At 42.8% G+C, this 16,010-nt stretch overlaps 1 protein-coding gene across 2 annotated transcripts in view; it reads left to right on the plus strand.

Annotated features, from left to right (window-relative positions):
- The window catches only part of ITGB2 (integrin subunit beta 2), a 39,275-nt gene that overhangs the window by 2,147 nt on the left and 21,118 nt on the right, over positions 1-16,010 (plus strand). The window contains exons 1-4 of one of the 2 annotated variants that reach the window (XM_081165461.1): positions 608-666; positions 3,750-3,923; positions 13,893-13,953; positions 15,887-15,975. In XM_081165461.1, coding sequence (XP_081021587.1) covers positions 13,896-13,953; positions 15,887-15,975 — 147 coding nt within the window. In that variant the 5' untranslated portion in view covers positions 608-666; positions 3,750-3,923; positions 13,893-13,895. Of the gene's footprint in view, positions 1-607; positions 667-3,749; positions 3,924-13,892; positions 13,954-15,886; positions 15,976-16,010 lie in introns of those variants that run through there. The other variant, XM_081165460.1, reaches the window with a different exon arrangement.

The following is a 16,010-nucleotide window of genomic DNA, read 5'->3' on the forward strand; positions in this document are numbered from 1 at the left end:
ACGTTGACAGCTAGGCTCCCCAGGGAGGCTCGCCTGCTGCCCCCATGGTACGCCGCCTTTAGGGGCCGGGCAAAAATGTTCCTCTTCATAAAAAATTGTGGAATTGGGAGGTACCCCAAGGGTCATCCAGTCCAACCCCCTGCGATGTAGGTATCTCAGCTGAAGCGTCCATGGCAGATGGCCATCCAAGCTCTGCTGAGAAACCTCCAAGGATGCCACCTTGGATGATGCCACCTTCCATCCAAGCAGTGTCAAAACAGCTCTTAACTCTCAGAAAGCTCTTCCTGATGTTTAGCCAGAATCACCTTCTAACTCGAAGTCATTGGTTTGAGTCCTACCCTCTGGAGCAGGAGAAAACAGCCTGCTCCATCTTCCCTTGAGATATTTGAAGATGGCTGTCATATGGGATAGCTGCATAGTCCTGTCTTGCAGGGGGTTGGACTAAGATGACCCTTAAGGTCCCTTCCAACTCTACAATCCTATGACTTCTATATCTCCTCTCAGTCTCTTCTTTTCAAAGCAAAACCTACCCAGCTCCTTCAACCATTTCTCATAAGGCTTAGTTTCCAGACCCTTGATCCTCTTGGTTGCCGCCCACTGGACACCTTCCAGCTTGTCAACATCCCCCTTAAATTGTGGTGCCCAGAACTGGACACAGTATTCCAGGTGTGGTTATGTGTCTGCTTTTGTTTGTGTTTCTATTATGTAGTGTTTTCATTTTGTATTTTTATGCTGTGAACTAGGCTGAGATAAAGGGCGGTTTGCAAAGTTAATAATAAACAATAAGTAAACAAAATCCTTTCTGCTGGAGGGAGTTAGGATGTCATGGACGTCCTTGTCCACAGCGGATGCCCTCACGGCAGCCATGGAAATTGCGCTGGATTGTTTCCACTTTACCCAGTGAGACCGGCTGGTGCAGGGTGGGGGAGCACAGATGCCATTCTCCAGGGAGGGGCATGATCTGAGCCCTTCGACTTGCATAAGACTCGAGCTGTGCAACAGACAGTTGTAGAAAACTCATACCACCCCATACCAGGCATACTGTGTGTCCTAGTCAGCGTGAGTCAGCAGAGCTTTGGAGATGGTGGACCCACTGCCCTGCTCTGCCTTGCTGATTCCACCCAGAGCTTAGGATTCCTCTGCCACTCACTTATGGGATTGAAAAATCGCCAAAAAAACCCCACCCCTTATTATTAGAATCTACCAAATCAGTAATAAAAACACAATGCCATTTTATGTATGCATCAATTACTATTTATTAAACAGCATCTTACAGTATACAAGGATCCGGCTCATCATTCTAATGGTATGGCCTGTTTATACGTAGTAATGGTTTCATTATTGGTATTCAGTGGTACCTCGGGTTACAGACGCTTCAGGTTACAGACTCCGCTAACCCAGAAATAGTACCTTGGGTTAAGAACTTTGCTTCAGGGTGAGAACAGAAATCATGCTCTGGTGGTGCAGCGGCAGCAGGAGGCCTCATTAGCTAAAGTGGTACCTCAGGTTAAGAACAGTTTCAGGTTAAGAATGGACCTCCAGAACGAATTAAGTTCTTAACCCGAGGTACCACTGTATTTTGAATAAATAAAATAAAATAAAATGTTTGTACAATATAAGACGCAAAAAATGCAAAGTAACATATCAAAGGCAATTGTGGTGCAAATAGGTTATTTCATCATAGGATATTTCAGAAGCATGTAACCTTTTCAGATTCTACATTGCGTCCAAACCTGCCAATGCATTCTACATTGCGTCCAAACCTGACATGTCTTTATGTCATTTCATATGTTTGTATGGTGGTACTGCCAGATCACAATCCAGTGGGCTACTTAGTTTGAACACAGATATGGAGAATATCTTCTCTTCCAAATGTGTAATTTCAATTTATACATTAACATTTGTGGTGCAGGAACCATTTCTATTAACCAGTATCATGCCGCTCTAGTTACATTGAAACATGGTTAAAACTGTCACCCTGTGCACTAAGAGTTGATGGTATTGTGTGTATGACACGTAAGTTGGCCCCAGCCGCTTTTCCTACTGATAAAACTAGGAAAGATCTAGCATTTAATATAATACTATAAAGGAATATAAGGCTAGGTGAGGTGTAGGAATATAAGGCTAGATGTAGCCACACATGTTGGTGTGTTGAGTGTGTGCAAGGAAAAAAGAAATGAAAAGCCAATAAACTTCATATGAACGTGCAGATGTACCATTTAGCTGTTTAGCTACGTGGGATTTATTGTTTTGTGAGATTTTCCCCCTGGACATTCAAGATGCACTATTATCCAGCAAATGTTTTTGTAACAATACGTATTGTCAGATAGTTATTTTTTACTTTAGGAAGTCTCAGAAAATGACTACGCACATGTGAGGCATCTTTTACTTAACTCCTGATAGGTTGCATCAGAATCAGGATGTGCCTCACCCCCACAGGGGACAAGCAACATTTCACCACAATTGCTACCAATCTTCTTCCTTGTTTAGCAACTGCAAAGTCTACACTGTGATGCCAAGAAGCTTAGCACTATCACGATGAACAGAGGGGCTTGACCCAATATGTCCTATAATGACCCCTTATTTTATTATTTATCATTTTAGCCCCTTAGCCTAAAATTGTAAAGAATTCCTTGGCAGCAGGAAACCTGAAAGAACTCTCTCAGGTGGTTTGCTACAGGAAGCCAGCAGAGACAGGCGTCGCATGAGCCTCCTTGGCAAAGAACTTGCTCACATATTTTCCAAATATTTTTATTTCAGTGTTATAATATGACATTTACCTTTGGAACAAATCTTGGTTATACTGTACACATATTCCAGAGTTTCAGGCACAACTCTTTGCTGACACTTTGACTCATTTGCAAGTTACAGTGTTGAAAAAGCACCATTTCCTTCCTCTCTTCCTCATTCTAAAATAGCAACTTACTACTGATCAGTTATCCTGCAGAAAGAAATGAGTGAAGACCCCACTATTTCCCTATAAGTTGTTTCTTCCCATTCAGGTTCCAGCAACTTCTGATTTACCCTCAAATGTGTAACAAGATGTTGACATGGGTTCAGAAGTTATTCCAAAATAGACAATTGTAAAAGTGAAAAATGCAGGGTTCTCTTAGACAATGTTTGTTTTATTTAGCTTTCTATTTTATCCAAACTTTTATAGCACTCTTCAGTTTAAAAGACTCCCAGGGTACCTCACATCTGTATTGAATAGAAACATATAAATCAAACGAAAACGGCAGCAGATTAAGAAACATCACAACAGATTAAAAGCAGCAAAATAACATGCCTCAAAATCAGGATAAATAAAAAGACATCAAGAATTGGACCTGGCGAGCATCGCTGGCCAGGGAATTATAAAGTTAAGGTTGCCCATATGAAAAGGCCTCTCCAGTCACCACCCATCTCACTTAGAAATGAAGGTGGAAAATCCTCCAAGGAATGCTGGCTCATTTGAGAGACCTCTAAAGGACTTTAGGGCAGCTGGCCTGGAAATGACTATGGTGGGCACTGTAATGGTTTCCTTCATAGTGTTTTATGCTGAAGGGAAAAAAGCTTCCAGGGGGTCTTTCTCAGGCTTTTGGCTAAGATCAAGATTTCACCAAGGGGTAAAAGTCCTTTTCTGAGAAATATTGGGTTTCCAGTGTTTTAACTGAACACACATGGGGATTTGGGCACAGTTTTGAACTTTGGATGGCTTGAAAATAAGCTTTCCACCCTCCCTCACTTCTCACTTCCTCTACAACCCACAGGGGCAAGATATGCAATATCAATGAAAAAGGAAGAGGCGTGGGCCTTTTTCTGCCTTCTGAGGAGCCGTTTGGCTTTTTCTCACTTCTACAAAAGGAACTGATCAGAAGACAGAGAACTTCACAACACACCCCAAAAAATAGCTGAGAAGAAGCCAGAGAGACTGACAACTTGATGTATGTTTTTAAATTCTTTGTTTATTTGTGTTTTACTCTTTTCGCAAACTGAGTATGCAGAGTTTGACATCTGTATTATCTTCCTGTGGGCTTGGTATGTCCAAAATCTTAACTGAAGTACCACTAGCAGCCAATACATGTACAGTGGTATATCGGGTTACATACGCTTCAGGTTACAGATTCCGCTAACCCAGAAATAGTACCTCGGTTTAAGAACTTTGCTTCAGGATGAGAACAGAAATCGTGCAGCAGCGGCAGTAGCAGGAGGCCCCATTAGCTAAAGTGGTTCTTCAGGTTAAGAACAGTTTCAGGTTAAGAACAGACCTCCAGAACGAATTAAGTTCTTAACCTGAGGTACCACTGTAAGTGTAAAGGTAATTAATTCAACTGAACTTCAGTATTTGATGGAGGCACCATACCTTCCAGGTCTCTAGATATTGGCTGCCCTCAGGTGTGAGTCTAGCACTGAAGGTTAGCTGTATGTTTCCTGTAGATATCTGTAATGGAGCCCCGACTGCCCCCTACCTCGTTGTTGTTGTTAATTGAAAGGAAAGCGTTTGGGGTCAATGCCTTCCCTACCCACTATTTTCAAGGTTGCAGTCGCCCTACACGCACCTTTTCCTCATGTGGGATTCAAAATGCAAGGCAGTTTCTCTCTTTGTAGCTGAGAGGAAAACAACAGAAAGAAGGGCTAGAGCTTTCTAGAGTCACCAGGTTGAAGAGAAATACTTCTGAGGAGAAACAGACCTTCTGCCTAGCATTCTGCATGTGAGGGAGCAGTTGTTGTCTCTGGGGAGACAATGGAGGATTGCACCTTTGGAGGTGAAGTCAAACCGTTGGAAGTGTTAGAAACAGATGTGAAAGTTAGGAGCTAAAGGGCACATTAAATCCAGTTATGGGCACAACAATGGAATGTCTTGGCATGCTTTTTTATTACAAGAATACAAAGCTGAAAATAAATGAACTGAAGCTAACATATTATGTCCATTTTTTCACGTAGTCTAGTCCTTCCCCTGCCCACCCCCTGATATTCTTAAGAGGGTCTCTTCTCCAGTCTTCAGAGAGTAGCTGGAAGTGGGGAGGCAGAATAAGGTCCTCCTTTCCTTCCACTCTGCAGTTTTAATCTGAAATCTTAGGCACAGTACGACACTCAGAGCTCAGAAATGCTTGCACTAATGAAATTCCCCGTCTCAAAATGCGCCTAGAACAATGGGAATTTCAAACACTGGATACAGCACCTGTTGTGGCTGAGCAGACCGATGTGGGAAAGACATGTTCTGTTGCATCTGGGACAGGTACAGGTGTCACGTTGTGCTGATGCAGATGCACCATGGCAGTTTTTTCTCTATGTTCCTCCCAGCGGTCATAACTATATCCTTAATGAGCCCATTTCTTGCTGGCCTATAGTTCAATGTGCAACTTTCATCTCTGCTTCTGTGAAAGCGGTATGCTAGCTATTTTGTGGTGTGGCATGTGTAAGTTTGCAGGTCAGCTTGCTTTTCACACTTCTGCGGAATATCTCATGAGAAAGCTACATTCTGCGGCTTCTGATGAAACCTGGTGTGGAATAGTATTATATAAGCTTGGAATCCTTTTAAAGTGACAGGACTCCAGCAATGGAAGATCCAATACCCAAGATTTGGTTAAAGTTCTGTTTTTCCTCAGGCAGATATGAGTCTGACCAGGACTGCAATGCTAACCTTGCCTACTCAAAAGTAAGTCCTATTCAATTCAAAGAGACTTACTCCCAAGTAAGTGGGGTTAGGATTGCAGCCGTACATTGTGTAGTGTGCTACCTTTTGGTACGTTTGTAACAGATTGGTGTAACTGGACAGTAACTAATAGAAATAAATACTCTCTTTGCTTGTCTGCATTGGGTTGCTAACTTTTTTGTGGCAGGGCTTCTGTGCTTTTATAACAATTGTATGATATGAAGGGACGCTTGTGTTTTTACTGACCCCGCTCCCGTCCCTTTAACTCTAACTTGACAGATAGAAATGCAAGAAGTGGATCTGGCAAATCTGCACCTGAATAATTGCTGAGAATCACATAAATGCTAAAGGTACAAGAGGGAAATCAGTTGGCAACTCCAGTGATAAACATTAGTTTTGCCAGCTGGGAAGCTGAATGTTTTCCCGGTGTGTGGATTTTAGGCACAGGGTCACATGAGGCTTGGAGTATAACTTGGAATCATAGAATTGCAGAGTTGTAAGGGACCTGAGGGTCATCTAGTCCAACCCCCTGCAAGGCAAGAATCGCAGCTAAAGCATCCATGACAGATGGCCAGGCAACCTTTGCTTAAAAGCCCTTCATGGAAAGAGTTTACCACCCTCTAAGCGATACAGTCCTGTTGTCAAACAGCTCTTGCTGTCAGAAAGTCATCATCATCGTCAACAACCTTTATTATGGCCCAGAGACCCAACAAATCGTTACAAAGCAATACACAATCCGTACAGCCTACCTCCAGGTTAAACAAGCATTTTGTTCAGAATATAGGGATCATTGGTTCTTGCAACCACCAATAAAAACTTTGCCACTGCTAATGTTCTAGCGTTTGCCCGGTCTTCCAATAGGAACCTGACATAGTGAGCCTCTGATTTTCCCGGGAAAGGTACCAGAAAGGGTAATATCAGTTCAGCCCTGGCTTGCTTATATTTTGCACAGTGCTGTTAGAAAGTTATTCCTGATGTTTTGTCAGAATCTCATTTTTTGTAACTTTAGGAATCCTTTAAGATAAAGGAAGAGAATAACATATAGCATCCTATTATTTCTATAGTGTTTCACCCTGTTTTTTCACACTGGTTCTCCAAAGGCAAATGCTTGTAGGAATATGCAGCATAAATTTAATGATATTTTAAGTAGAAAGTGGGGGGGGAGAGAGAGCTCACCAATTACCGTAGATTTGTTCCCTAGTATGGCTAGGATTGTATCTCTATGGTACATAGACAACCAGCCCATAAAATCTGAAATTTGGGCTTTTAAAGTCATATTTCAAAAGGTGTCTGACAACATTTATAATTATTTTCCTCGTAGTAAAGAGAAGAGAGGGAGATGCATTTCCTGCTTCAAACAGTACCTAAGACTATTTATGGAAACAGCATTCAGATGAATGTTGTAAGATACAATCACAGGCACAGCATGCTTTTGCCTTTGCTTTCCATATGTCTCCATCAGCAGTGCAAATGCCCCTTGCCCTTCCTTCTTCCACGCTGCAGGGAGAAAGACTCATCAAGAGTTCCCTTTTTCTCAGAGCTCTTTCAACACAACAACTTGAAAATAAGGAACATAAGTCAGAAAAGGCAAATGAGATGGGGACAGCCAGAAGCAAGGGAGGAATTCTGCAAAGAGTGAAGCAAATAGGCCCAGTCTTTTCCAGGCATCCTCTGCTGCTTTCATTTTCCCCAGGGAATTTGGAAGCCAATGGCACAGTCCCAACTTCATGCTAAACTATTGCTTAGTACTATATGAATGAGCCTCAGTCTTGTACACTCCCCCTCTCCCCTCCTCCTCTGGCTCATCCACATGGTTGGAATTGAAAGCGTTCACTTCCTGCCTTAAATTAATCATAGTTTGTTGTTAAATAGTTGAAACTATGGTTTATTGAAACAAGCCAAGATCAAATCATGCTTTTTCATCCTGACTTGTTTGAGCAAACAGTTCCTGGTTTTGACAGCATATATTTCAGTTTATTTAAACTAAGAGAAGATGCCTCCAATCTCCGAATTGCATCTACAACAGGGGAGAGCAGCAAGGTGTGTACACAAGCCCAAATCTCATCCAGGCTTGTTCACATAGTGCTGAACTATGGTTTAGTGTTATGTAGAAACCAGGCCACTGTCAATAATCTCCATCCTCATACATCAGAGCAAGTTGGCTCCAAGACGTTTTGGAAAATCAAACGCCTGTCTGAACATTCAGCTCAAGCAAAATGTTCTGCTCAAAATTTAAGTAGCATGTTGTAAACACTCATTGTGGTCCTAACATACCCTTGATTACCCAGGAGCTTTCCCTTCATACTTTTAATTAATATTAAATAATTAAATACTTTAATAACCTAAACCAATTCCAAAAATGTTACACAGTTAGAAGGAGATACTAGGCCAGCATATTAACACACCATCCATGCCAAGAAACGTATTTTACTTCTTAAAATGTCATTGAATATTTAAATTGCCTGAACTTTTTCTGTAAAACCAGGTTTGCCTCCATGGTTTAGGGCTGATTTTAATAGCAAAATTCATTGTAGATGAGAAGAGCTGAATCTGCCCCTGATTCTGTGGCTTTCTTTGCCACAGCCACTCATGAAGGATAATAGGTACTCATCAGGAAGGCTATAAATACTCACAGGGTCTGGGGAAGTGTGCACATTAATAGCAGCCCAAAGCAGGAGAGGGCAATGGTGTGCATGTCTGAACTTGGCTTCCCCATGGGCATCCAACTGAACCCTTTGAGAATAAAATGCTGGACTAGACTGTCTTCAGCCTGATCCATCAGGGCTGTCCTCTTTCACTTGTTTCCCTGACTTGGTGTCTGGTTCTGACTGAGAGCAAAGTAGCTAGGATAGAAGACTGAAAGGAGACAGGAGGCAGAGCAGGGTCAGTTCCCCTTGCCCACACAGCCCTCTGGCTCTTAAAATTGACCAGCACTGCAGGCCACTGGATCTGCTGCTGCCAAATGTAATTTATTCCTGAGGGAGCCTCCTAGGAGGGACATTTTCCATGTTCCATGGTGGACACTGCAATACCCAACTTGAGACGTACCTTCAACATCATATGAGAAAAGTGACTGCAAGAGTTGTCCTTTATTAGTGTTGTAGCATCATATATGTGGAGAGGGAGGATGAAACCTTTCCCATACTCCTGAATTGCTTAGACAGAGGCCACATCCACAGCATACCTTTAAAGCTCTGTGGTACCACTTTAAAAAGTCATGGCTTCCCCTAAAGGATCCTGGGAGCTGTAGTTGGTAAAAGGTGCTGAGAGTTGTTAGGAGGCTCCTATTCCCCTCCCACAGCTACTGTTTCCAGAGTTCCCTGTGAAACAGGATTGATTATTAAACAAATCTAGGAATTGTACCTCTGGGAGGGGGTAACAGGGTCCCCTAGCAATTCCCAGTAAGTACCCTTAGCCAAGTCCTGCTCCCAGAAATTTTCAGGTGATGCCAAGATGCCAGGATTCTGGGATGTAAAAACAAGAGCTGGTCTCCATCTCTGAGAAATTAAAATTTGGTTGTGAACCCAGGGTCTGTCCCAAACCTAACACGAAACGTACAGGCTCCTGGAGTAGGGAGGAAACAAAAGTAAAGAGAAATTTGGTGGCCTTTAATTTGGCAAAGCCAGGGATAAATCTGGCAGAGTGCTGGATAAATAGAGTCACTTGGAACCAAATTATCCAGTATTATCAAGTTGTAATATAGCTCTCAAAAGGAAAAGCCCATCTACATAGGTGGTGGGCAGTTATTTTCCTCTGGTTGTGCATTTCATCTTGAACAACTAGAATTGGTTTTCTTTGAAGCACAACAAGCAAAGGGAGATGTGTTGTTCTACAATAACAAAAAGTCCCCAATCCACAGTTGAGTAATACTTAACTGGAACAAACCAAATGGCAAAAAGTGTTGCTTACTTACTTAGCCCTACATTTTAGAACTGTCTATGGCAGCCTAATTTCTGAACTTTTTCGGTTTTTATTTTTCCTCCCCCTCCACCCACTCCTGCCTCTTGTGTAACACCTTGCCTGATAAAGAATTATGGAGAACTTAAAAGTTTTCCGCACTTTTGTGACATAGATCTGTAGCTACACAGCTAGCCAGAAATATGCTTATGTTTGTGGAAACAATGCCTTTTGTTGCTTGGGGGGGGGGGTGTCGAAATATCAGTACAGTAATGCACTTTGCTAGACTACGGCTTTGAGAGGCATCTAGAATGCCCAATTAGGGTTTTGTTTTTACAGAAAGACATAAAAAGCAGTGGAAGTATCTTTTATTTCAGTGCTATTCTTCTGCTAGCCTCCTTGCAGAGCAATAGCAAGAGATGCATCCTTGCATTCTGGAGGGGTGTAGGGGAGAAGACCCACCCTGGTGCAAGGATGAAGGTGGGTGAGGCAGGAATATATTTGCCCGTTTTTAAAAAGAATACTCATGTGGTCCTGAGGTGTGTGCCAGGGCTAGGGTTGCCATGTGTCCTCTTTTTCCAGGACATGTCCTCTTTTTCAGGGGTAAAATTGCTGTCTAGGTGGATTTTTTAAATTTGTCAAAATGTCTCTGGCTATACTTTCTGGATAAGACACAGACATAACTAGTGGTTGAAGACTTGCTTTCCTTTTCTCTTCTCCTGCCCCTCTCAGCAATATATCACAGCTTCTATGGCCTATAGTAGGGGTATTTAAAATGAGAGCCGTCATAGCGTCTTCTTTTTTGCTTTTCAAAATATGGCAACCCTCAATAAAATGTGTAATGGTGGGACATTGCTGCAGGGAAGGTGGTAGCTTTGTTCATATTCAACACTTTTTAAATGTGGTCAGTGGGGCTGAAAATAACTAAAAATGAATAAACCTTTGAAAAATACCAAAGAATGTATGCAAACATGGAAGGAGGGAGTTAACATCAGTGAATGTCACTGATTCAGCCACTGAATGCATAGCAAGCCCAATTGATTTATAGACTCCCTTTGCAGGTGGGTAGAAGAATGCCATTGCCTCAAACTGCTGTTTGAGTAAATGCAAGCAAATTAGATTCTCTTGAAAAAGTGGCACAGTAGAGAGGGAACACAGCTATATGTTTCAGAAGAGTGGAATTTATGCTACTATTTACAAGATTGTAATCACTATTTAAAAAAGCAAAAGGAGATAGCTGACCAGACCCTTAAAATCACACAATTTTCTCTAACTTTGCCTTTGAAAATAGTCGTGTTCATCTGCAGGCTGCTGGGTCAAAAAGGATCCTCCTATATGTGCTGTGACTGAGGTGGAAAAAGCACATGAAAGAGACTGCTTGCCTCTTCTTTGATACTCATCTCTGCAAAGGCTGACATTTCACACTCCTTACAAGTACCTCTGTAAAGTAGGCAAGTAGACTTGCCCACATGGCGGATGGGTGGGGCTGAGCCAGAGAGATAAGGGGAGATTTGAGCCTGACTCACATAGCTCACTCTTTTAACCACTGCGCTAGCTACTTCCCAAAGTGTAAATGACTCCAGACTCACTGCTTTGTCAGAGGGATTCAGAAGTACAACGGAACTTTAATTTTCTGCACTGAAAGTGGATTAAAGCATCTTTTGTGGTTTGAAAAGTGACAGGGAGTTGTGTTGAAAGTGTGGAACGAATAAATGATTAATGGGTAGACATGTGAGAACCCTGCACGCAAAGCCAGATGAATGCAGGATATGTGTTCATTGTCATAAAACTGCCGCCTTATTATTATTATTATTATTATTATTATTATTATTATTAAGAATACCCCGTCCATCCGGCTGGGTTTCCCCAGCCACTCTGGGCAGCTTCCAACAAAATATTAAAAATATTTTAAAAACATCCCTAAACAGATGTCTTCTAAAAGTCAGATAGTTGTTTATTAAATGTTCATTAAAGCCAGGATATCATCTAACTTCCCAGTAAGCTTTGTGCAAGCAAATTGGGAAACCTGACTAGTTTGCCTCTAATATTTTTAGTCTGCAGAGTGTTGGAAGCAGACCAAATTGACTGCTACCAATTGTGCTGCTGCAGAGGCTGCCTTGCCTTCATAGAATCATAGAGTTGGAATAGACCACAAGGGCCATCGAGTACAACCCCCTGCCAAGCAGGAAACACCATCAGAGCACTCCTGACATATGGTTGTCAAGCCTCTGCTTAAAGACCTCCAAGGGAGGAGACTCCACCACACTCCTTGGCAGCAAATTCCACTGTCGAACAGCTCTTACTGTCAGGAAGTTCTTCCTAATGTTTAGGTGGAATCTTCTTTCTTGTAGTTTGGATCCATTGCTCCGTGTCCGCTTCTCTGGAGCAGCAGAAAACAACCTTTCTCCCTCCTCTATGTGACATCCTTTTATATATTTGAACATGGCTATCATATCACCCCTTAACCTCCTCTTCTCCAGGCTAAACATGCCCAGCTCCCTTAGCCGTTCCTCATAAGGCATCGTTTCCAGGCCTTTGACCATTTTGGTTGCCCTCCTCTGGACATGTTCCAGTTTGTCAGTGTCCTTCTTGAACTGTGGTGCCCAGAACTGGACACAGTATTCCAGGTGAGGTCTGACCAGAGCAGAATACAGTGGCACTATTAGTTCCCTTGATCTAGATGCTATACTCCTATTGATGCAGCCCAGAATTCCACCCATGTTTTTGAATCCAGTCATTCAAGTAGTTTCCTGGGGGTATTACCTAGGAAATGCTGCCTTGAATCTCTCTGCAGCTGTTTTAATATTGTAGAGTGGAATCTTGTTGAGGTCATTGGGGCTTCCTCTTACATACATGGGTACAGGGCTGCAGTCTTAGGCTCCAATCATGTCTGAAGTCTGAAACTTGATACTCCAGTTTCATCCACTATTGGATTATGATGCTGTACTGGTGGAAAGGAGAGTGTCCCTCACCATTTTTGGAAGCCAAACAGAAAGTAAGATGAAAAGCGTTCTTCTTTTTGTGCCTATCATCTGCCTACACAGGATCACAGGGAATATGTTGCAGTCCTGGGTACATGTGAGTATGGGTGTTGCACTTCACTTCTTCATAATGAGGGTGATACTTTTCTTGATATCATAGAATTGTAGAGTTGGAGGAGACACCAAGGGTCATCTACTCCAGCCCCCTGCAATGCAGGAATCACAACCAAGGCACCCATGACTGTTGGCCAACCAATCTCCAAGGAAGGAGAGCCCACCATCTCCCAAGGAGTCTCTTCCACTGTCAAACATCTATAACATCCCAGTCATTACTATAACAACTGATTGTTGGAAAAGCTTACGGAAAGAAATAGTGTTCTTTTAAAACCAATTTAGTGTTTTTAATATTTAAATACTCATAGAGTTGTAGAATTGCAGGAATCTTTTGCCCAATGTGGGGCTTGAACCTGCAACCTTGAGATTAAGAGTCACGTGCTCTTCTGACTGAGCTATCTCCCCATGTAATTCCCCTCAGAAAGTCCAACCACTCTCAGATACATACTGGACTCATCTCCAAAGACCCAAAACTTAGTATAAACCTGTAACCGAGTCTACTGTGTTTCATAGCAAAACAAAATTTTCCTTTCACGTCAGTTAATCAATGATTTCAGTATTGCCATAGCAATACCTCTTTCCTACAGGGCAGTCGGTGTCAGTTGGCCCTGGTGGGAGTGAGGCAGGCAGTGCAGATATTTAAGGATGATGTGCTGCGATGTTGTGAGATACCAGGATTAAATTTCATTTTAAGTTAGTCAATGCACTTGTAAGCAAAAGCTGCATATATTTCTGCTTTTTCCCCAAATTTCCTATCCTACCCCAAAATATCACATCTGTAACTGAGCTTCACAAATTGTGTGCATCCTTCGTAAGTTCTTTGACTCTACAACTCCATACCAACCAAGTACCAACCGTCTTGGTCCATAGGATCAACAGGTGAGGTCTGGGTAGTTGTGCTGCCACCGGGGCCTTTTCAGTGGTGGCTCCCCAGATGTGGAATCCCCACCCCCCTGGTGCAACTTTTGCCATCCTTGTTAACTTGTTTACTCCCGCATTTGCTGGATGGAAAGCCTGAGATTATTGGAGGGAATAATGTTTTTAACTGTAAATGCTTTGAGATGTTTTACACTGTAATTATATTTAGATTGTTTTAACTACAGTATTTTTGATTGGTTGATTTTTTTTAATTAAAAAAGATTGTAGGATAGGTTTGCTGCCCTGGGCTCTTTCAGGAGGAAATGCAGAATATAATGTCAACAAACAAAGTCACCTTATAGCCTTTTAGTGTAGTCATTTCATGGTATATTATTTCAATTTCACAGGAGATGCTTCCCGAGCGATTCCTTCTGCTGTCTGGCGCTGGACTGCTGATTCTGACATCAGGTACCTGCCGCTATTAGGTGGAAGTAGTGCTAGAGCAGCATTATCTGCATTTGTAGTGGTGTAATGACCACCGTCTCCTTGTAGAGCTAAGCCTGTAAGGGCCTTGAACTAATTGGGCTTAAGTAGGCTCAGCTTTCTGTTGGATTGGGCCCATTATCCTATCTTCAGTGGGAAATCTTGTTGATTGGCATTCCAAGTCGGTGGTGTTTTCCTGTGTAAGAGGCCCTTATCTGAGCTACAGGATCACATGCTAATTTTACCGATAGGTGCCATCTACTACACCATATTGCTAAAACATGGGCCATTGAGAGGGGGCAATGCAATCAAAACATTTTAAAATAACTACTGGTTACTTTAATAAGTGTCTGTGCAAGTGAAAAGGTGCAGGACACTCAGGCTTTGGGTCTGCGGTGCTGATAGCAGCAACCTCCAGGACTGTTTGACTGAAGACCCCATAATGGATCAGGCACACAAATGGTTTGTAAGAGAATGTACAGTCAATTCATCTGCCCCAATCTGCAACAAACTGCAGCCCAAAGAGTTTGTGAAAAACAAGGTGGACAGGACACCATTCTTCCTAACAGCGGCAGAATGTAAGCCAGTCCTTGAAGGGCGCCTGGAGACTGGAGTTACTACAGGAAGCAGCAGCAAGATGCTTGTTGTCATGCCCGGCTCAAGGTGCTGCTGTCAACCGATAGCTGCTTATAGCTTGGAGCCTCGATATCAGAAGGATCCCTTCAACACCCTCACTTGCTGAGATATTTTGTACTCCTGGCTACACTGTGAAGCCTGGAAACTGGGGGAGCATGTCTGGGCATTTTTAATAGCTGTGCCCAGACCGTGGGATTCCTTGTCCTGGGATTTCAGCACTCTGCATCTTTGCCGGGGGGGGGGGGTAGATATATTATATATACCTCTCTCTCTCTCTCTCTCTCTCTCTCTCTCTCTCTCTCACACACACACACACACACTCACACACACACACACACACACACACCACAAGCTTTGCTGTGTTGCCTCGCTCTTAACCTGTTTGTGATTTTGCTGGGGGATGAGGTATGGTGCTTTTTTTTGTATCTCTTGTTGAGGTAAAACTTTTTATGGGTTATTTTAATATTATATTATATTGTGTCATATTCACCTCAACTTGGGCCTGTGTGGTTGAAGATGCATGATATAAGTAATCTTAGTAATAAAATAACTGTGAAATCCTGTCCAACAGGCATATTCCACACAGGGAGGACTCATCCGCTTGTCCCTTCGTTTTCCTCCAGATAAGCCTGCTCTTTACAGATGAACTGGAGCAAACATCAACCAGAATGCCACACCACTATTTTGGCCAGCCAGCAGCTGATGGAGACAGTCAGTTGGCCATCATCCTTTCCACAGGAGACGTCTGGGCAGCCCAGGACCTCCATTCACCCCGCCCAGGCTTGTGCCCGGGGGGGGGGGTCACCTCAGTGCTGCTAATGCAGTGGTTTGACTTCACCCCTGGAGGTGCACTCAAGAGAGATGGATGCCAACCACTGTTTGCTCCAATTCAGCAGTAAAGAGCAGGTTTTCCTGGGGAAAGCAGTGAGGCAAAGGAAAACCCACTCAGGCCTAGAAAGCACAGGACAAGCAGTAAAGCTCTTGGCCCCAAGCTTTGTAGGTGTGGGACAAGCAAAGTGTGGACAAGCCCTGCGTGTCCTTCTGAATCCAGGCTGTTGATAGGTTTGCAACTTAAGTGCCAGATAATGCAGACCCTTCTCAACAATTAATATTGAAGTAGAGTCTTGAGATTGTTTTTGTCTCTGTTTTAATATTGCATTGGCATATTCATATATCGACCTTCTACATAGTTTGCCATGTACTCAATTTGCGGTAAAGTTTTAGCTTCATATTATGCGTAGTTTTTCCTCATGTTAATTCCACCTGCCCTGTTCTTCCTAAGCGCTGTCTCTTGAGTGCACCAAATACAATGTGAAAACCTGTCAGGACTGCATCCAGTCTGGCCCAGGATGCGCCTGGTGTAAGAAGCGGGTAAGTTTTCCATCTCTTGTTTTCCACGCATATTA

The sequence above is a fragment of the Podarcis bocagei genome (genome assembly GCF_964188305.1).
Source record: "Podarcis bocagei genome assembly, chromosome: 1".
In the NCBI taxonomy this organism is placed as follows: domain Eukaryota; kingdom Metazoa; phylum Chordata; class Lepidosauria; order Squamata; family Lacertidae; genus Podarcis; species Podarcis bocagei.